At 47.2% G+C, this 22,138-nt stretch overlaps 1 protein-coding gene across 2 annotated transcripts in view; it reads right to left on the bottom strand.

Annotated features, from left to right (window-relative positions):
* The window catches only part of PDK3 (pyruvate dehydrogenase kinase 3), a 121,461-nt gene that overhangs the window by 6,754 nt on the left and 92,569 nt on the right, over nt 1-22,138 (bottom strand). For both annotated transcript variants that reach the window (XR_007772114.1, XM_050936661.1), the window contains exon 10: nt 8,715-8,828. Coding sequence is in view for 1 of the 2 variants with exons in the window: in XM_050936661.1 (XP_050792618.1) it covers nt 8,715-8,828 (114 nt within the window). In the remaining variant the exon portion in view is untranslated. The remainder of the gene's footprint in view (nt 1-8,714; nt 8,829-22,138) is intronic.

The raw sequence follows: 22,138 nt of genomic DNA on the forward strand, positions 1-22,138 counted from the left end.
GAAATGCTCCCCATCTCCATGGGAATGGTGGCTACAAAGAGAATAAAAAGAAAGCGGTTAAAAGAAAAAAAAGAAGTTTTAGGGGGCCCTTTAGTTGTTTTTTTAACAATTATTTTGGCAGGCCCCTTCCCCTAGCTCAGTGGCTCTCAACTTTTCCAGACTACTGTACCCTTTTCAGGAATCTGATTTGTCTTGCACACCCCCAAGTTTCACCTCACTTAAAAAAAAGACAGTTACCTTTTCCGTAACTGGTGTTCTTTGAGATGTGTTGTTCATGTCTACTCCACAGGAAGTGTGCATGCTTGCCACATGCACTGGTGCTGGAAGTTTTTTTCCTAGCAGTACCCGTAGGGGGGAGTGCCCCCCGCGACCCCTGGAGTGGCGCCTGCCTGGCACGGTATAAGGGGGGCTGAGCGCTCCCCCTACCCTCAGTTCTTCTTGCCAAACAACTCTGACAGAGGGGAAGGAGGGTGGGATGTGGAATAGACATGAGCAACACAGCTTGAAGAATACCAGTTACAGAAAAAGTAACTGTCTTTTCTTCTTCAAGTGATTGCTCATGTCTGTCTATTCCACAGTAGGTGATTCTAAGCTATATCTGCTGGAGGTGGGTAGGAGTTCACAAGTTCCTAGGACGGACGATGGCCCTGCCGAACCTCGCATCATCCCTGGTTTGGGAGATGATCACATAGCGCGAGGTGAACGTGTGAACCGAAGACCAAGTGGCAGCTCTACAAATGTCCTGGATGGGGACATGGGCCATGAAGGCAGCTGACGAGGCCTGTGCCTGGGTCGACAATGAGTGGTGGGGGAACACCCGCCAGCTCATAACAGCACCGGTTGAACGAAGTGATCCAGTTGGAAAGCCTCTGGGTGGAGATCGGCTGGCCCCTTGTGCACTCAGCCAAGGCGACAAACAGTTGCAAGGACCTCCTGAATGGCTTAGTCCACTCAAGGTAGAGAGCCAAGGCCCACCGCATGTCAAGTGTGTGGAGGTGGCACTCCTCACTGGATGCCTGAGGTTTGGGGCAGAGGACCGGCAGAAAAATATCCTGACCCATGTAGTATGCGGAGACCACCTTAGGGAGGAACGCGGGGTGTGGGCAGAGATGGACCTTGTCCTTGTGAAAGACTGTGTACGGGGGTTCAGCGGACAGGGCCTTGAGCTCTGACTCTCATCCAGCTGACATAGACTCAGACTCTAGGACTGGAAGGGACCTCGAGAGGTCATCGAGTCCAGTCCCCTACCCTCATGGCAGGACCATAATAGCAACCAGGAAGGCCACCTTCCATGAGAGGTGATACCAGGAGCACAAGGTCAATGGTTCAAACAGGGGCCCTGTGAGACAAGCAAAGACCAGGTTTAAGTCCCACTGTGGAACTGGGGATCTAGAGTACGGGAAGAGAAATTCCAGACCTTTAAGGAACCAGCCACTCATAGTGTAGGAGAACACCGTGTGTCCTTACACTGGCAGATGGAAGGCCGATATGGCCACCAGGTGCACCTTGACCAATGAGGGCGCAAGGTCTGGGCCTTCAGGTGGAGGAGGTAATCAAGGATAAGCTGGATAGAGGCGGACCACCGAGGAGACACCCTGGTCTGCCGACCACTTTCGAGGAGGACACGCTGAACCTGTTCGAAGCACACCCTCTTTTCTCCCTCTAACCACTGAGCAGCCATGCCGTGAGATGGAGAGCCGCTAGTTTGGGATGGAGGACAGGGCCGCCCAGAGGATTCAGCGGACCTGGGCCAAAGCAGGGAAGCAGCGGCGCTCCGGGTCTTCGGTGGCATTTCGGCAGCGGGGGGCCCTTCAGTGCTGCCCCACTGCTGAAATGCCTGCTGAAGACCCGGACTGCTGCTGGGCCAGGGCTCACGGAGCCCCTGCGGGGCCTGGGGCAAATTGCCCCACTTGCCCTCCACTCTGGGCGGCCCTGATGGAGGAGGTGGCCCTGATCCTGTGAGAGCAGGTCCGAGTGGAGCGGTAAAGCCACGGCAGAGGTACCACCAGGCTCATGAGGGTCCCATACCAGTACTGCCTGGGCCATGCCAGGGCGATCAGGAGACCCAGGCCTTGTCCGACTTCATCTTTTCCAAGACCCTGCTGATTAGAGGGAACTGGGGAAAGGCGTAGAAAAGCCTGCCTGACTAGGACAGGAGAAAGGCATTGGAGATAGCGCCCCTCCCCAGACCCACCGTGGAGCAGAACCGGGGGCATCATCGGTTCTGTCAACTCATGAACAGGTCCACCTGGGGATTCCCCACCTTCGGAAGAGCCGGTGGGCCACTTTCTGGTGGAGGGACCACTCGTGTTGCAAGGAGAAGTCCCTGCTTAGGTGATCCACCTTCTCATTCAGGTGGATATTGTGGGCTATACAGAAGTCCCACAGTCCGAGGGCTTCTTGGCAGAGGATTGGGCCCTGCCTTACCTGTTGATATAGAAAATGGATGCCGTGTTATCCATGAGGACCTTGACTACCTTGCCCTCCAGGCGGGAGCAGAAGGCTATACACGCTAGCCACACCGCCCTGAGTTCTTTGACATTTATGTATAGGGTCAGGTGTTGAGCTGACCACAGGCCTTGGGTCTGAACGCTCCCCACATGGGCACCCAACCCAGGTCTGACGCATCGGATACCAGCTCCAACGATGGGGCCTTGTCCCTGAATGGGACCCCTTGGATCACGTTGATTGGGGTGGACTACCACCTCAGGGAGGTGATCACCTAGTGTGGCACTGTGAGGACCTTGTACATCCCGTCTGTGGCCTGGGAGAAATTTGAGGCCAGCCAGAGCTGGAGGGGTCTAGTCCTGAGTCTGGAGTGATGGACCACATACGTGCATGCTGACATATGACCCAAGAGCTGCAAGCAAACCCTGGCTGTTGTAATTGGGAATCTTGTGACTGAGTCGATGAGACCCTTCAGGGTCGTGAACCTGTCTGGTGGGAGGGAGGCCTTGGCCGACACTGCATCCAGGAGCGCCCCAATTAACTCTACGCGTTGGACCAGGACTAACATGGACTTGGTATTGTTTACCAGCAACCCCAAGGTGGTGCATGTGGACAGGAGGAGCGCCACGTGATTCCTCACCTGCGACTGGGAGGTGCCCCTGACTAGCCAATCGTCCAGATATTGAAAGATCTGGACCCCCCTGCCATCTGAGGTAGGCCACTACCACTGACATGCATTTTGTAAACACCCTGGGGGCAGTGGACAGTCTAAACGGGAGCACCATAAATTGGTAATGACTGTGTCCCACCACAAACTGAAGGAAGCACCTGTGCCCCTCGAATATTTCGATGTGGAAGTACACGCCCTATAGATCGAGGGCAACATACCAGTCCCCGGGATCCAGGGTGGGAATGATGGAGGCCAGGGAGACCATGCGGAATTTGAGCTTCACCATGTGCTGGTTTAGGCCCCATGGGTTCAGTATGGGTCTGAGCCCCCCTTTGGCCTTCATGATAAGGAAGTAACAGGAGTAGTACCACTTGCCCGTGAACTACTCAGGTACTGCCTCTATCGCTCCTAGTTCCAGGCGCTGCCCCACCTTCTGCTCGAGCAGGGCTTCATGCAGTGGGTCCCTCCAGAGGGACAGTGGTGGGGAGCAGTTGGGCGGGGAGGAGGTAAACTAGAGGGTGTAACCCCGGGAGATGGTGTTGAGGATCCATTGGTCCGAGGTGATTCGTGACCATTCCGGGAGGAAAGCATACAATCGGTTGGAGAAGGGAAGCTTTATTGTGGTTGGATCCCTCACCAGGACTGGGAAGTTGCTCCTGAGTGTCCCGTCAAATACTCCTTTTCCCTGCCTTCTTGCCTTTAGAGGGACCAGGCTGGGGAGCAGGTCGAAACTGTCTATGAGGCATCTCTTATAGTCCTGCTGCTTCTTATGGGTGGCCTCATACTTAGGAGGGCAGCCGGGGTAGAAGTCTGCTGCACCTTAAATTTAGGTTTTTGCCGGAGCCGGGACAAATAGACCCAGTGTCTGGATGGTCGTGTGGGAGTCATTCATGCCATGCAGCCTTATATCTGTTTCTTCTGCAAACACAGCTTTCCCATCAAACGGGAGGTCCTGCATGGAAGACTGTGTCTTGCTGGAAGCCATGAAGCCCGTCTCATGGACACTGCTGAGGCCACAGATCGCACGGCCATTTCCGCAGTATCCGAGGCAGCCTGCAGGGAAGCTCAAGCTGCCAGTGTTCCTTCCTCCGCGAGCACCCTGAACTCCTTCTTATCACACTGCTGGAGGGAGTCCTCAGACTTAGCCAGGGAGCCCCACAGACTGAATTCGTACCAGCCCAGGAGAGCCTGATGGTTCATCTTCCCATAACTGAAAGCTCGAAGATGAATAAATTTTCCTACCAAAGAGTCCAGTCTTTGAGAGTCTTTGTTGTTTGGGGTCGGGACTGGCTGACCTTGCCATTCCCTGTGGTTGACCTATGTACCAGTATATAGGTATTCATGCCCCTTAGCGCGTATGAAGTACTTTTGCTCAGACTCCTTTGATATAGGAGCCAATGAGGCCAGTGTTTGCCACAGGGTATTTGAAATCTTAGCCACCTCTTCATGGAGTGGCAAGGCCACCCTACCCAGTGGTGAGGGGGACAGCACACTGAACAGGGAGTCCACAGGCTCTTCCGTCTCATCTGCCTGGAGGTGTATGCTTGCTGCCACCCTCTTTATGAGGTCTTGGTGGGCCCTGAAGTCCTCCTGCAGGATTCAGGGGGTTGGGGTTGCAATCGCCTCATCCAGGTGGGGTGAAGAGGCCGGTGCGGTGCTCAGGGTGTCGACTGGCACTGGAGGATCCACCATCTGGTTGGACTCTGGGGATGGTGCCAAGGACGTGTGTCCCACCAATTCTTTTGTCAGGGGTCTGGAGATAGAGGCTGATGGAGCCTCCGAAGCTCCAGCCACCGAGTGAGCTCCCACTAGGGGCTACGTTGGAGGCCATGGTGCCCACTGGTACCACTGGGCCAGCCATGACACTCAGTGCCACTGCACTTGCTGTGACACTGGCGGAGCTGGCTGTCCAAGTTGGCCGGTCTGTCTAGAAGCGCAGCTACAAATGGAGACCTGGCTGGCGTAGGATCCATTGCTGTCTCTCAACCGAGAGGAGCAGCAGTGTCGGGATCTGCAATAGTCACGGGACCGTGATCTCGATGTAGAGGACCAGTACCGATGGTAATAGCTGCTCCACAAACGGCCTCAACAGGCATACCTGCAACAGTGAGACAACGACGATCAACGTCCAGGGCGGTGATGTCTCGGCAAAGACTCAGAGCGGGAGTCTGAGCAGGAACAGCGTCGAGGACTGTGCCTTGACCGACTGCAGTACCCTCTTCAGGACGAGGACCAACAACAAACGTCCGCCGCGGTCCCATCGATATCTGCTGCCTGAGGACCAGTGTCGTAAGTTCTGGCCGGATGGAACTGAGCCCGACAGTCTAGTCAGCATCTGGGGCGATCCCTGTGGACTTTGCCCAGAGCAGACGCTGGGTGGTGATCCAAGTCAAGAACGTTCCCTTGATCGAGACCGGTACTGAGCCGGGGGTGACTGCGGAGATCCCAATAGCGGCTTGCCTCTGGAGTGCGGGGCTGACATCGGTGGAGCTCCAGGCACTGGCATGGGCATCCCTGTGCTGCCTCTTACCACCCATTACCTGCCCCCCTTCCAACCTCTTTCCTGAAATCCACACCCCAACTCTGCCCCCTCCCTGCCCCCAGGGGGGACAGGAGGAGTGTGGGGTGTGGCAGGGGCTCAGGGCAGGGAGTTGGGGTGTGGGGTGCAGGAGGGGTGAGGGGTGTGGCAGGGGGCCAGGGTGCAGCATGTGGAAGGGCACTGGGGTGCAGGAGGGGTGCGGCGAGTGGCAGGGGCTCAGGGCAGGGGGTCGGGTGCAGCAGGGGACTCAGGGCAGTGGGTTAGGATGCAGGTTATGCAGGTGGTTGGGGTGTGGCATGGGGCTCAGGGCAGGAGGTTCGTTCCAGGAGAGGTTCAGGGGGCAGGCTCTGGCCTGGCACGCTCTGGGAGGCAGCCGGAACCTGTGGGAGGAGGGGCACAGGGGTCTGTGTGTTGCTGTTGCTTCAGGCACCGCCTCCAGCAGCTCCCACTGGTCGGGAATGGGGAACCGTGGCCAATGGGAGCTGCTGGGGGCACTGCCTGAAGGAAGAGCAACACACAGACCTCTGTGCCCCATCCGCTTCCTGGAGCAGCACAGGGGCAGGCAGGGAGGGAGCATGCCCTTCCTCTGGTGTGCATCAGGCCAGAGCCGCTCTAGGTAAACGCTGGGGGAGGGTGGGGGGCCGCGAAGAGCTCACAGGCCACAGAAAATAACCCCGTGGGCCTCATGTTTGAGACCCCTGGCCTAGCCTCTTTCCCAGACTTCCCTCAGTGCCATTGCGAAGAGGGAGTCTTCCTGGTCCTCTTGCCATGTCCCGTGGAGGGGGAGCAGTGCTGACTGGTGGATGGCACTGGCTGATTGCTGCGTACCGACACCACAGTGCCCGGTACCGGCTCTGTCTCCATCAGAATGGCCCATAGGCTAATGTCTCTTTCCCTTTTAATCCAGGGCTTAAACGATTTGCAAATTTTGCACCTTTCGCTGATGTGCATTTCTCCCGAACAGCTCAAACAGTCTGTGTGCAGGTCACTTCTTGGCATAGAATGCCGACAAGAACCACACGACTTAAATCCCAGGGCTCGGGGCATGCCCCTGCCCGGACTCACTGACTAACTAAAACTAACTACTCAGCTAACTAATTACAGGTACTAAACGAACAAACAATTCTGGGGATGAGCTACAGCGAAACTTGAGCAGAGCAGTTCCGATGCACCCTCACTGGCTGCAAGAAGGAACTGAGGGTAGGGGGAGCGCGTGGCTCCCCTTACACCACGCCAGACAGGCGCCACTCCAGGGGTTGTGGGGGGCGCTCTCCGCCCCTACGGTTTTGGCTAGGGGAAAAACTTTCAGCACCAGTGCACATGGTGAGCACGCACACCTACTGTGGAATACACATGAGCAATTACTTGAACTACTACCTGCTTACAAAAATCAGACATCAGACACAAAAATGTCACAGCACACTATTACAGCTTACTTTCTCATTTTTGCCATACAATTATAAAATAAATCATTTAGAATATAAAAACTGTACTTACATTTCAGTTTATAGCAGAATATAGAGCAGTATAAACAAGTCATTGTCTGTATGAAATTTTAGTTTGTACCTATTTCACTAGTGCTTATTATGCTGCCTGTTGTAAAACTAGGCAAATATCAAAATGACTTGATGTACCCCCTGGAAGACCTCTGCGTAGCCCGATGGGTATATGTATCCCTGGTTGAGAACCACTGCCCTAGATCTAACATGATTAATTTGTATCTAGAACTGAAGTCAGCTGGCTTGATGCAATCCAGGCAAGACTGAGATAGTGTTGGTGGGTCATGGAGAAGCAGCTGGAAGAGGTGGTAGAATTCAAAGAGGGACTGCAATTGTGAGTTGTAACACAAGTGCACAACTTGGAGTTTCTGTTAGATCCTGGGCAGCTCCTGGATGTACAGGTGGCAGTTTTTTCTATTTATTGCATTTTGCTGGGCTGCTGAGTAAGCCCACAAACATTCAACTTCTCTCTCCAGTTAGGACCTTGCCACACTTATCCATACCTTTGTCAAATCAAGATTAGATTATTGTAATGCACTCGACATGGGGTTACACTTTGGTACCATTCAGAAGATGAAGCCAGTGGAGAATTACTTATTAAGTGCTTAGTCAGTGCAGCTGCACGGACTAGCACTACATGTCATGCACTTGCTTGAAATAAGCTTCAGGGTCGGATTTAAGCAGTTGGCTTAAATGTCCTGATTTATTTGTGACCTGATTACCTGAGTGATGCCTCTCCCCTCAGGATATACTGCTACAGTTGAGCTCAGCAAACACACTCGAGATGGAACTCCCTTAATATAAAAGAGGGAGTGACTGGCAGAAAGTTTGCCATGAGAGTTTCTCTATTTTGTGATGATCTAGTCTGACCTCCTGTAAAATACAGACCATAAAACTTCCCCACAATAATTCCTACAGTGTATCTTTTAGAAAAGCATCCAATCCTGATTTAAAACTTGCCAGAGATGGAGAGTCAATCCTTGGTAAATTCCAAACAATATTATCTAACCTGCATTGACTAGGGGCAAGGTTCATACTAAGGGGTGAGCCCCAAAGATGGGAGAAGTAAAAGTGAAGACAAAGGAGGAGAAAAAAAGAATAGATATGGAACATTTTAACCTGTATCATTATTCTACACTTCAATGTGCACTTCTTCCTGTTCTCCCAATTTAATTGTGGTCCCAAGTGGCAGAAACCAAAAGAACAAAAGTATTAACAAAAGTTGCCTGCCATCAAACCAGAGTCTTGGGTATCTCATCACTTTAATATGGATCAAAATCAAAATATGGAAGACCTAACATTAAGGGATAAAAAAAACATACTGGAAACAAGCTAATTCAATATCAAAGCCTCTGGTCAAAAATGCCACATTTATAACTTCAGTTCTTAGATTCTGCATGTCTGATTTAAATAAAGTACAATAATACAAGTTAAAAAACCTGTATATATACACTGGAAACAAATGTAAGTGTGAAATGACGAACAGTTGACTGTTCTGCCTCAAGAGAATTAATTATATTGAGAGCTTTACTATCTTATGATGGAATCAAGTTGTTACCTTCAAATAAATTACAGCATCAGTACCCACGCCTTCCATTGAATAGAGTTTGAGATCTCCTTGAAAGTATCTAGCATAAAGACGAGAGATTGGCAAACCATACCCAAATCCAGCCTACAAAAAACAAAAACAAACATTTGTGGTGATGAAGTTAAAAATCAATATGAATGAGCTATAATTATTTATCAAAACAAGGGTAAAGATAGCTAATTACCCTATTTGTATCAATTTGCCCTTCAGACTTTCTTTTGTTCCTCAGTCTATATAATATATTGCAGCCTTCTTTCTGCCTATACAAGATTTACTCGCTTAAAAATTAAAGAGAAAAATCTCCAACAGCAGTATACATTTTGGCAACATACCAAAAAAAGGACCAAATCCGATTATAGGCTTTAGTAGATTAGCTCGTGCACGTTGTTACTTTCCCAAGAAGACAGTTAATTTAGCAGCACAAACAGTAAACAGTCCCTACCAAACAAAAGAGGATGATGCTTTGTACAGCTCTCTCATAAGATAGCTTGTGCTGCAATATTCCATTCATTTTGTTGGTACTGAGTAGCTAACAGCAGTTTATTATTTTGGAATAGAACGTGGAAAAATCAAGACACAGCCATGCATGTGTCAGCTGATTTAGCAATGCAGACCAATGACCATTGATGGCATGTTGCAACATGCTACAATGGAGGACAGAAGGGATGTGTAGCGAAAGTAAGGACTCCAACATTAATAATAATATACAAAATAGTAACAGGCAGATAGCCCTTGCTATGGTTACCCATCATCAAAAAAATCATGCTGCAGCACAGTAGCCCTTCTGTAGAACATTAAGATCCCATTATAAGCCACACTCTACTTGCCTAGGCACAGACTTCTCATTCATAGGCTTGAAGTGGTTACACACTAAGACCTGTATCCCCAATTACACAGGAGACAAAGTCTTCCTCTTTCATGACCCTAGCCTATGGAGATGATGGTATTCATACTGGCAGTCTTCTCTTTCACTGCAGATAGTGGAACAAGTTTCTACCTGCAGATCCAAGCTTTCAGCCCTGTGACAGAGTGCAGAGTTACCAGGTGAGCTTGCACTCTGATCACTCAGTTACCTCAGAAAAAGATGACTAGATAATTAACTTAAATTACCCCACTCAGGAGTGTGTGAGGAAGGGAGGCTGGGCAAGCTGAAGAGCCAACTGACTGATAAGAAGGGCACAGGAAAGCAGAGTGGGGGAGAGAGGATCAGGGCTAGCTGAGCCCAGTCTCCTAGAGATCTCAGACCAAAAAAACTGCAGCTCCTCTCAGGCCCTGGGGGAAGGGCCAAAAGCACAGGGTACACTGCAAATAGTACTGCTGAAAGAGATTGTAAATGAATGGCAAGTTGAATAAACAACTACGGGAGTCTAAGCAGATTTCTGAGACGCAAAAAGACAGGAGCGGAGCATGCCCCGTTTCAGCCCCCCACAACGTGTGCCCAGCTGAGGCAGAGAATCACCATACTTGTTATTTGTTTGCATCCCCCTATATTGGCAAGGCCTTTCCAAAGCAAGAAAAATAGGCTGCAACAAACAAAGTGCTTGAAAACTATGCTCTTTACAAAGCAATGAACAGCAAAATGCTGCCAAGAAAGTTTGAACTACAGCAAAACAACAAGAAAGGCAAACCAGAAGCACAGGGAAAGGACCGAAATGCTCATTTAACATTCAGTCATTTATATAATCTAGTCCTTGTGAAGAATCACATCCCACAAATGTGAACAAGCAAATGGCTGCTCCAGCTTCTTGGTTAACTAACTCACTGACTAGAGCAGGGGTAGGCAACCTATGCACGTGTGCCAAAGGCGGCAATGAGCTTATTTTCAGTGGCACTCACACTGTTCGGGTCCTGGCCACCAGTCCAGGGGACTCTGCATTTTAATTTAATTTTAAATGAAGCTTCTTAAACATTTTTAAAACCTTATTTACGTTATATACAACAATAGTTTAGTAATATATTAACTAATAAAAAGAGACCGTATAAAAACATCAAAATGTATTACCGGCACGCGAAACCTTAAATTACAGTGAATAAATGAAGACTCGGCACAGCACTTCTGAAAGGTTGCTGACCCCTGGACTAGAGGAATCCTCACCTCTGTGGCTCCCTAGCAAGCCCACCCACTGTTTGGGGGGCAGTAATGATGAACAGAGCTGTTGTAAGAAACCCTGTATGGGAATTCTAGTACCAACAATAACCAGTAACACGTTGCATAATAAGGCTGTTAATGTGTCATCTTGACAGACTTCAGAGAAAAGTTACTAATGAGGATAGTGTTAATAACCTTGGCGTGAGCCAGGCATTATGTACGTGAGTTGCTGTGCTAACTTCCTCACATAGATCTGCCAAAGAAACTCAGCCCTGACCTTTTTCAGAAAATCAACAATGGTACAAGCACCACATTGCGTACAAACTGCATAATATTATAATCTTGCTCTGTCTTCGCCTCTTCTCCATCTCCTTAATTTAGGACCTTAAATGATAAAAGTAAAGTACATCACAATGTCTTCTTCTTGAGTGATACACTTTAAACTATATGGAAAAGTAGCATCAAATTGCAATGAGTCAGTCACTACACAAACATATATCCACTGGGGGCATTATACTTATTGCTATAGCCACCATCTTGAAAGCTGAAACTTTCAATCAGTTCAGACCCAAAATATGCCTCCCAGAAAAGAAGGTTAATATCATGTAAGGTCCTCAGGGAAACAGAGTAATACATGCAATGAACACACAAATGATATACATGTACATACATTAAAATTATTAGTATGGATATTGTGTTACAAACAAAAATGTGTACACAGAGTGGAAGAGTATCCTGTGAGAAGTGTACCTTGTGATTCTTTAGGGCAAGACCTGGGCATTTTATATTTTGGAAAGCCAGGAAACCCCATTCCAATACAATGTTTCTAGCCTTGGCAGACTGCAAGATATGTGGTGTCAGATCCTTAGCTGATGTAAAATGGCACTGAAGTCAACAATGCAACACTGGATTTATATCAGCTGAGGATCAGGCCTGGATTTTAAAATACACAATGGGATGCTATGTTATAAAGGTTTTACCAGCATGAGTTTGGGATGCCCTAACAATTAATGCATGGCTTCACCACTCATGAGTAATACATCTATTCCAAACCCATATTGATAAAACCTTTATACCCCAGCTCCCATGACATATTCTCTCATGTTATGCAGCTTTATCATGTCTATCTTTACAGACACACATACTACACATACACACTCTTCCAGGGAAGTTGCCTGATTTTCACAGAAGTTAAATGCAGAGACCTGGATTGGTTTACAGCATTGCTTAACTTTTAAGTTGATGGCTATAACAGTAAGTTGGAAGGAAATCGAGGCGAGAAATGGTGAAGATAATTCCTGGAAACACCTGTCATGCTGTTTGTTATATAGTTATTAGTATCTGTGCTTCCACTGTGAAAATAGCTGTTTGTTTACTTGCTCTCTCTTTTAAATTAAAAAACAGCATGCCATAAACTCACTTCTCAAAGACTCCCATTAACACAGGACATACAGGCACATGCATCACTTGGAGACACCTCATTTTAAGAGCACATTTCTTGTGAATCGTTAACAAGGGAAGAATTCTTACTAGGACAGCAAAATAATCAATTTCCACAAAAATGTTTTAAAAAACAACACTCAAATCTTTGCTGGACATAGGACACTAGTTATTTTACTAAAGCTAAAAAGCATGTGAATTGGGAGAGCTAACAGTTGACATGATTATTCACCCTCAAGAGTGGATCAAGACTAAACAGAACCCACTGCCCCTAAATTTTGGGCACCCAGTCTTTCTTGTTTCCTGTCCCTTACTTTTGTCTGTGCCATCCCACACTAATTCATTCCTTTATTCTACCTTCCCCTCCTCATATTCTCCAGCTCACTCTTTGGAAAGCAGACTTCCTATTTTTCATGCAGTGTTTTGGTGGACACCCTGAAGGCCACAAGGTTCAGATTCCAGGGATCTTGTTTTAACATGGCCCTGTTTTTTCAAGTAAAAGTATGCCAACTAACACACATTAATTGCTGTGTCAGGGCTGTCCTTGCTCTAGGACACAGAATACAGGCAATGGGGGCAAAATTCTGTTCTTTGAGAAAACAAGCTTTCTAACACCAATCTTTCATCAAGCATTAGAATGTGCAGTAGATATATGGGAAATATATTCCACACTGTATTAAATAGACTCATAGACTCATAGGTCAGAAGGGACCAATATGATCATCTAGTCTGACCTCCTGCACAAGGCAGGCCACAGAACCCTACCCATCCACTTTTATAACAACCCCTAACCCAGGACTGAGTTATTGAAATCCCCAAAATTGGTTTGAAGACCTCAAGCTGCAGAGAATCCACCAGCAAGCGACCCATGCCCCACGCTGCAGGGGAAGGCGAAAAACCTCCAGGGCCCCTGCCAATCCGCCCTGGAGGAAAATTCCTTCCCGACCCCAAATATGGCGATCAGCTAAACCCTGAGCATGTGGGCAAGACTCACCAGCCAGCACCCAAGAAGGAATTCTCTGCAGTAACTCAGTTCCCATCCCATCCAACATCTCCCCGCAGACCATTGAGCAGACTTATCTGGTGATAATCCAAGATCAATTGCCCAAATTAAACTATCCTATCATAACATCCCCTCCATATACTTATCAAGCTTAGTCTTAAAGCCAGATAAGTCTTTTGCCCCCACTACTTCCCTCGGAAGGCTGTTCCAGAACTTCACTCCCCTAATGGTTAGAAACCTTCGCCTAATTTCAAGTCTAAACTTCCTAATATCCAGTTTGTACCCATTCGTCCTCGTGCCTACATTAGTACTAAACTTAAATAATTCCTCTCCCTCCCTAACGTTAACCCCCCTGATATATTTATATAGAGCAAGCATATCCCCCCGCAGCCTTCTTTTGGCCAGGCTAAACAAGCCAAGCTCTTTGAGTCTCCTTTCATAAGGCAGGTTTTCCATTCCTCGGATCATCCTAGTAGCCCATCTCTGGACCTGTTCCAGTTTGAATTCATCCTTCTTGAACATGGGACACCAGAACTGCACACAATATTCCAGATGGGGTCTCACCAGCGCCTTATATAACGGTACTAACACCTCCTTATCCTTGCTGGAAATACCTCGCCTGATGCATCCTAAAATCGCATTTGCTTTTTTAACAGCCGTATCACATTGGCGGCTCATAGTCATCCTGCTATCAACCAATACCCCAAGGTCCTTCTCCTCCTCTGTCGCTTCCAACTGATGCGTCTCCAGCGTATATCTAAAATTCTTATTATTAATCCCTAAGTGCATGACCTTGCACTTTTCACTATTGTATTTCATCCTATTACTATTACTCCAGTTTACAAGGTGGTCCATATCTTCCTGAATATTATCTCTGTCCTTCTCCGTGTTAGCAATACCCCCCAGCTTTGTGTCATCCACAAACTTTATTAGCACATTCCCGCTCTTTGTGCCAAGGTCAGTAATAAAAAGGTTAAATAAGATCGGTCCCAAAACCGATCCTTGAGCGACTCCACTAGTAACCTCCTTCCAGCCTGACAGTTCACCTTTCAATATGACCAGCTGGAGTCTCCCCTTTAACCAGCTCCTTATCCACCTTACAACTTTCATATTCATCCCCATCTTTTCCAATTTAACTAACAGTTCCCCATGTGGAACTGTGTCAAACGCCTTACTGAAATCAAGGTAAATTAGATCTACCGCATTTCCTTTATCTAAGTAATCCGTCACTTTCTCAAAGAAGGAGATCAGATTGGTTTGGCACGATCTACCTTTAGTAAATCCATGTTGCAATTCGTCCCAATTACCATTGACCTCTATGTCCTTAACTACTTTCTCCCTTAAAATTTTTTCCAAGACCTTACATACTACAGACGTCAAGCTAACAGGCCTATAATTACCCGGATCACTTTTATTCCCTTTCTTAAAAATAGGAACTACGTTAGCAATTCTCCAGTCGTACGGCACAACCCCCGAGTTTATCGATTGCTTAAAAATTCTCGCTAACGGGCTCGCAATTTCACGCGCCAGTTCCTTTAATATCCTCGGATGGAGATTGTCCGGGCCCTCCGATTTTGTCCCATTAAGCTGTTCAAGTCTGGCCTCTACCTCAGTTGCGGTAATATCCACCTCCATATCCACATTCCCGTTTATCATCCCTCCATCATCGCTAAACTCCTCACTAGTCTTATTAAAAACTGAGGCAAAGTACTTATTTAGATATTGGGCCATGCCTAGGTTATCCTTAACTTCCATTCCATCCTCAGTGTATAGCGGCCCCACTTCTTCTTTCTTTGTTTTCTTCTTATTTATGTGGCTGTAGAACCTTTTACTATTGGTTTTGATTCCCTTTGCAAGGTCCAGTTCAATGCGGCTTTTAGCCTTCCTCACTTTATCCCTACATGTTCTGACCTCACCAAGGTAGCTTCCCTTGCTAATCCCGCCTTTCTTCCACTCTCTGTAAGCTTTCTGCTTTTTCCTAATCCCCTCTCTGAGTTGCTTGCTCATCCAGCTTGGCCTACAACTCCTGCCCATGGTTTTTTTCCCCTTTCTTGGGATGCAGGCTTCCGACAATTTCCGCAGCTGCGACTTAAAGTAATTCCAGGCCTCCTCCGCATTTAAATCCGTAAGTTCCTCCGTCCAATCCACTTCCCTAACTAATTTCCTTAACTCTTTAAAATTAGCCCTCGAGAAGTCGAAAACCCTAATCCCAGATCTACATTCGTTTATCCTTCCATCTAGTTTGAACTGAATCAGCTCATGATCACTCGAACCAAGGTTGTCCCCTATCACCATTTCTTCTACGAGGTCCTCACTGCTCACCAAAACCAAATCTAAAATGGCATCCCCTCTCGTAGGTACTTCAACTACTTGATGAAGAAATCCATCCGCTATCACATCCAGAAAAATCTGACCCCTATTATTCTTGCAAGCACTCGTCCTCCAGTCTATATCCGGGAAGTTGAAGTCTCCCATAATCACACATTTCCCCTTTGTGTTTACTTCATTAAAGACATTAACGAGGTCTCTATCCAAATCCAAATCAGATCCCGGTGGTCTATAGCACACCCCAAGCACTATCTCAGGGGAAGCTCTAGTTGCTTTTTTACCCAGTGTGATTTTTGCCCAGACAGACTCTGTCTTATCCATTCCATCGCTTCTTATTTCATTGCAGTTAATCTCATCACTGATGTACAAGGCTACTCCACCACCTTTGCCTTTCTTCCTGTCTTTTCTAAACAGCACATAGCCTTCAATACCTGTACTCCAGTCATGAGTACTATTCCAACAGGTTTCTGTTATCCCTATAATATCCGGTTTCACTTCCTGCACCAGTAGCTCCAGTTCCTCCATCTTGCTACCTAGGCTCCTCGCATTAGTGTACAGACATTTTAATTTTTGGCGTTTGGTGTCAGTGACATTCTTCCCCCCGTCGTGCACAGACCTTCTACCACCAGCATCACCCGTTAATCTGGTTTCTACTCCACTATTCCTCCTTGGATCAATTCTTTGGTCCGCAAGGGTATCCCCTCTCACTTTGTTTACTTCCCTCTCCAGGTTATATTCCGGTGTGGAGATCTCCTGAACATCTCCCAACCATCTCCCCCAACTTCGTAGTTTAAAGCTCTCTTGATGAGGTCGGCGAGCCTCCATCCTAGAATTCTATTTCCCTCCTTACTTAGATGAAGTCCATCCTGAGTGAACAGTTGTCTATCCGTAAACGCTTCCCAATGACCGTACATCCCAAAGCCCTCCTTATAACACCAATGCCTGAGCCATCTGTTGATCGCCATAATCTTGTCACTCCTTCGTCGCCCTGCTCTAGGAACCGGCAGAATCCCACTGAAGATCACCTGAGCCTCGATTTCTTTGAGCGTCTTCCCCAGTCTGTCATAGTCCTCCTTGATACAGTCCAGCGAGTAACTAGCCGTATCATTCGTTCCCACATGAAGGACAATCAACGGATTCTTTCCTGCTCCCGCTAGGATCCTATTCAGCCTCAGGTCCACATCCTGTAACTTAGCCCCTGGCAGACAGCACACCCTTCTGTTCTCCCGATCAGGTCTAGTTACAGGCCTGTCTATTCTTCTCAGTAAAGAGTCTCCAATCACTTAGACTTGCCTTTTCCTGGCGACAGTGTGATTCTCCGGTCTATCCCCCACACCAGCTGGCCGCAAGTCCTCTCGATTTGTATTCACCCTTACAATCCTCCTAGGGCTCATACTTGGTGTTGCTTCCATTGACTCCTCCCCTCCTTCTGCAGGACTAGCTGCTCGTCTCTTTTTCCTTGCCCTCTCTCCTTCAGGAGCCTGCTGTGCTCCATCTTCATTTTCCAACTCAGCAAACCTGTTCCTGAGTTCTATTTGTCCATCGCTGGCCCGTCTTTTCCTCTGCCTGGTTCTCCTAGTCACATGCTTCCACCGTCCACTTTCCTCACCCAGCAGCCCCTCCTCAGAGTTCTTTGGTCCTGCTTCTATCTGCTCTTCTGAGCTTATCCCCTGTGCCTCATCATGTCTGTGTTCATCATCTGCTCAAACTCCCTTCTAAACTCAGCCAGAGTTTCCACCTGCATCTCCAGTCCTCTTATCTTTTCGTCCAGCAGCTCTATCAGGCGGCACTTCATGCAGACAAAACTCCTTTCAGGTGCCCCCTCTAGGACCATGTACATGCCACAGCTACCGCATCCGGTCAACCTCAGTGTGTCTCTACCTGCTGCCTCTGCCTCAATCATACCCTTCCACCTCTGTGCCTGGCAATCCACGCCTCACACCGCACCACAGGCCACCAACAAGCACTGGGCTGCTGGCAGACCCCTGCCCCTTCCCTTGTCTGACTTCCTGGTTTCTCTGCCTTGGTCTCCCCTGTAACCTCCCCCTGGAAACTCCCACTGAAACTCCCGTTAGCAGCTCTGTTGGCTGGCTCCTGTGCCGCTGCAGCATTATCAATAAGATTTAAATTAAAGCACATTTCCCCCACTATAAATAGTTACCTTGTACATATCAGGCAGATTTTAAATGTGTGATTTAAATCGTTCTCTTAAAGATTTAATTGTCATTAAACATAAGTGTTAATGGACTCAACTGTTGTTTGTCAATTATAAATACATAATATGGGCGATCCCAACACCTTGTCAGGATCAGAATGCTGGTAGCACCAATGCTAGCCCAGTGGAGGCCCTAAGCAGGAATATTTTTGGTGCCTCCCCCACACAACACATACTAATAATTAATGGGGGGGAGGGGTGTGAGCTGCTTGGGGCCCTAAGCAGTTGCTTAGTTTGCTGATGCCTACCACGAGGACTGGCTGCCATGGTAACAAGGTTTCTCCACTGACCTAATTCTGTAGCAGAAGTTATTGAAATAGAAGGAACATTCATCAATGAACAAAAACCAAAATCAAGTAACATTTCATACATTGTGTATGGGCTCATTTAAAAAATGGGACAGCAAATTAAAACAGAAAAATAAAAGTAATAATTTTACATTATATGACAAGGTCGGATATATGTTACATAAACTAAAATAAGAGTATCACATAATCATTTGAAGTATTGACCTTCCTTCCTATGCAGGAGTGATGGGTCTTCATTCAGTTATGTTTTATGGTCTCTGATATTCAGTGACGGAAAAACATCTTCCTAAGGCATAGATGGGCAGATTGATTCAATTTAAACAGGAAATTATTTCCTATATTATCCTGATCTATCTGATTTTGTGGCCAAAAAACTGAGCAGTTGACCATATCATCTCCCTCAACAATGGAATCAGCAATAGGTCTTATATCTCTTGACTCCTGCATTGGATGAAACAGGATGCTGAGCCTCACTTTGGAAATCTTCTCCACTCTATTTAGATATCTGAGCTATAGGTTCTCATTACTCTTGATACTTCCTTCTGAACATACATGGGTCATGTAGTGATAGAGCTCTCTCTCTCTCTCTCTCTCTCTCTCTCTCTGTATATATATTTGGTCTATTACCCTAGGGGGCAGAAGTCAGACTTCCAGGGCAATAATTGCCAGGATTACTTTTCTTTCTTTCTTACAATTGCTCATACAGACAGAAGAGGGAAATGATGCCTGAAGATGGAGTAGAATAGAAGAAAACTGAAGTATAAATGCTATAGAACAGATGTAGCCAAACTGAGGCTCGTGAGCCTCTTTTACAGTTAAAGTGTAGTTCGCAGAGCCCCCCACATCCCCATTCTCTGTCTACCAGACTGGGGGCGGGGACTTGGGGCTTCTGCCCAGAGGCAGGATGGTGGGCCTAAGGGTTTCATCCCTATGGAAGGTGCCTGCTGGGCCTAGGGGCTTCTACCCTATTGGGAGAGGGGAAAGGGCTTGGGGTTGGAGCTCCAGTTGGCACTACAGCATGGAGCAGGGGCCCTGGCCGGCACATCTGGCTCTCAAACATCTGAAGATTATCATATGTGGCTTGTATCATAACTCTAGTCCCAGATTTGGACCTTAGCGTCCAAAATATGGGGGTTAGCATGAAAACCTCCAAGCTTAGTTACCAGCTTGGACCTGGTACTTGCTGCCACCACCCAAAAAATTAGAGTGTTTTGGGGCACTCTGGTCCCCCTGAAAAACCTTCCCTGGGGAACCCAAGACCCAAATCCCTTGAGTCTCACAACAAAGGGAAATAATCCTTTTTCCCTTCCCCCCTCCAGGTGCTCCTGGAGAGATACACAGACACAAGCTCTGTGAATCCAAACAGAGTGACTCCCCCTCTCCGTTCCCAGTCCTGGAAACAAAAGCACTTTCCTCTTCACCCAGAGGGAATGCAAAATCAGGCTAGCAAATCCAACACACACAGATCTCCCCCGATTTCTTCCTCCCACCAATTCCCTGGTGAGTACAGACTCAATTTCCCTGAAATTTCCCAGTAAAGAAAACTTTAACAGGTTTTAAAAAGAAAGCTTTATATAAAAAAGAAAGAAAAATATATACAAATGGTCTCTCTGTATTAAGGTGACAAATACAGGGTTAATTGCTTAAAAGAAATATGAATAAACAGCCTTATTCAAAAAGAATACAAATCAAAGCACTCCAGCACTTATATTCATGCAAATACCAAAGAAAAGAAACCATAGAACTTACTATCTGATCTCTTTGTCCTTACACTTAGAAACAGAAGATTAGAAAGCAGAAACTACTTCTCCAAAGCTCAGAGAAAGCAGGCAGACAGAAAACAAAGACTCAGACACAAAACTCCCTCCACCCAGAGTTGAAAAAAAAATCCTGTTTCCTGATTGGTCCTCTGGTCAGGTGCTTCAGGTGAAAGAGACATTAACCCTTAGCTATCTGTTTATGACAGCTTGGACGATCAGTAAGTTTGGCCACCCCTGCTATAGAATTGCAACTGATTTGTAGATTAGGAGACAAATAGAAGGTTCCATTCATGGGAAAAATATAGGTATGGGAAAAAATGAAAGTGGAATATAGTATCAATTACAGGCAGACAAATTTTACAGTGGAATTCCTAGAGAGAAAGTGATTTAGAGGGAAGGAGTTCCCACATAGATTGGCAGCACAAGGAGAATAGTAACACCTTCCCCACCCCCTGAATTTTGTAGAATCTCAGGGAAAATTTAGAAGATGGCACAACTGGATAAGCAAAAGCCCCAATCCTGCAAGCACTGATGCACATGCTTAGAAATAAGCATGCTTATCAGTTGTTGCAGGATTGGATCCCAAGTGAGAAGGTATGGATTAAGTGGATGAGAGATTAGATATTAAATGGAACGATTCTATACAGAAATAGGAAAGACAGGAAGGCGGTTTTTAACTGGCTTCACAGATGGAAAAGAAGTGACTGAAAATGACACAGGAAACAATTTGCTCATAATAGTCTAGATCTTACGAAGTTTAAAAGAGCAGAAGTTTAGGAAAAACATAAAAGGAGAAATTAAAAATAGTGATGACAAAATGTGATTAAGGAATGAATAAAACATTTTATCGGATTCGTGGTATGGATGAGTTCCAGACAAAGGTGGTACAGTTAGAAGAGAGACTGGAGTTAAGGAGGACTAAACAATTCAGATTTGAATTGAAGAGCCCATTCCATGTTGCTGACTATCCAAGAGGATTTTGTAGAAAAAGAGCACTTCTGTTTTTGAAGCATTTGGTATTAATCTAGAATATGAAAGAGTCAAAAGCAGCAATAGAAAGATGAGCAATAGAAAGATGAGAGTGCATGTCAACAGAGATGTAGATTGGGGTTCATTTGCACTGAAGGAGCATCTGAGGCTGAAGCAAACAATGAGACACCCAAAAAGAGAAGCAGATGGTTGAGGTGGAGCCTTGAAGCTCTCCACCCAAATAACCTGAAGGAAAATAGTAATTTTCTCTGTACCAATGAGATTGTTCCATGCCAAACACATTACGTGTATGAACTAGATTGTAAGCTCTCTAGGGCAGGCATAATATCTTCTTATTTGCTTACAGACAGCAAAGCAAACTACTGGAGTTCACCACCACTGCCAAATACCAACAAGAACACGCTTGGTAGGAGAGTATTTAAAAGATGAAGAGGAAAGTGCCAAAGATACCATTTTTACTTGACATACTCAAGGATAAAAACTGCATAAGAAACTGTACAGAACAAACAAGATGAGAAGAGCAGTATCTATGATTAGAGACAGGTGTACTGTAGGTCATTAACCAATCCTCTTATTAAATAATGCCAGCCAAGTGGTATACTAGTTAGACCAGGGGTCGGCAACCCATGGCACGCGTGCCAAAGATGGCAAGCAAGCCGTTTTTTAATGGCATGCGACTGCTTGCTGGGACTCCGCGTGCCATTAAAAATCCTGCTGACGCGGCAAGCTGTGGGGTCTGTGGTCCCAGGCCGGAATGTCGGCCCGGGTGCAGCAAGCCTCCGCCCTCCCGCCTTCCCTAGAGCCCTGCCGCAGTGCGCACAGCGCTCTGAGGGTTGGAACTAGGCGCTCCTGCAGGGCAGCATTTGGCTTCGTGGGGAGGGAAAGACGCTCCCCGCTCATCCGGAGCCCTGCTGCCGCGCGCATAGCGCTCTGAGGGGCAGGGCAGGGCTGCGTGCACAGCGGCGGCAGGGCTCCATATGAGCGGGAAGCCTCATGGTAAGGGGGCCGAGGGGAGTTGGGTAAGGAGTGGGAGCAGCCAAGAGAAAAGGCGCAGGGTGTGTGGGATCCCGGGGGGTAGTTAGAGGTGGGGGTCTCTGGAGGGAGCAGTCAGTGAGCAGGGGGGGAGTTGGATGGGACATGGGAGTCCTGGGGTCTGTTTGGGGGATAGATAGGGGTCAGGGCAGTCAGGGGACAGGGAGCAAGGAGGGCCCTGGGGGAGCAGTTAGGGTGTGTGGGGGTGTCTGGAGGGGGTGGTCAGGAG

This window comes from Gopherus flavomarginatus, chromosome 1, assembly GCF_025201925.1.
Source record: "Gopherus flavomarginatus isolate rGopFla2 chromosome 1, rGopFla2.mat.asm, whole genome shotgun sequence".
NCBI classification, from domain to species: Eukaryota; Metazoa; Chordata; order Testudines; family Testudinidae; genus Gopherus; species Gopherus flavomarginatus.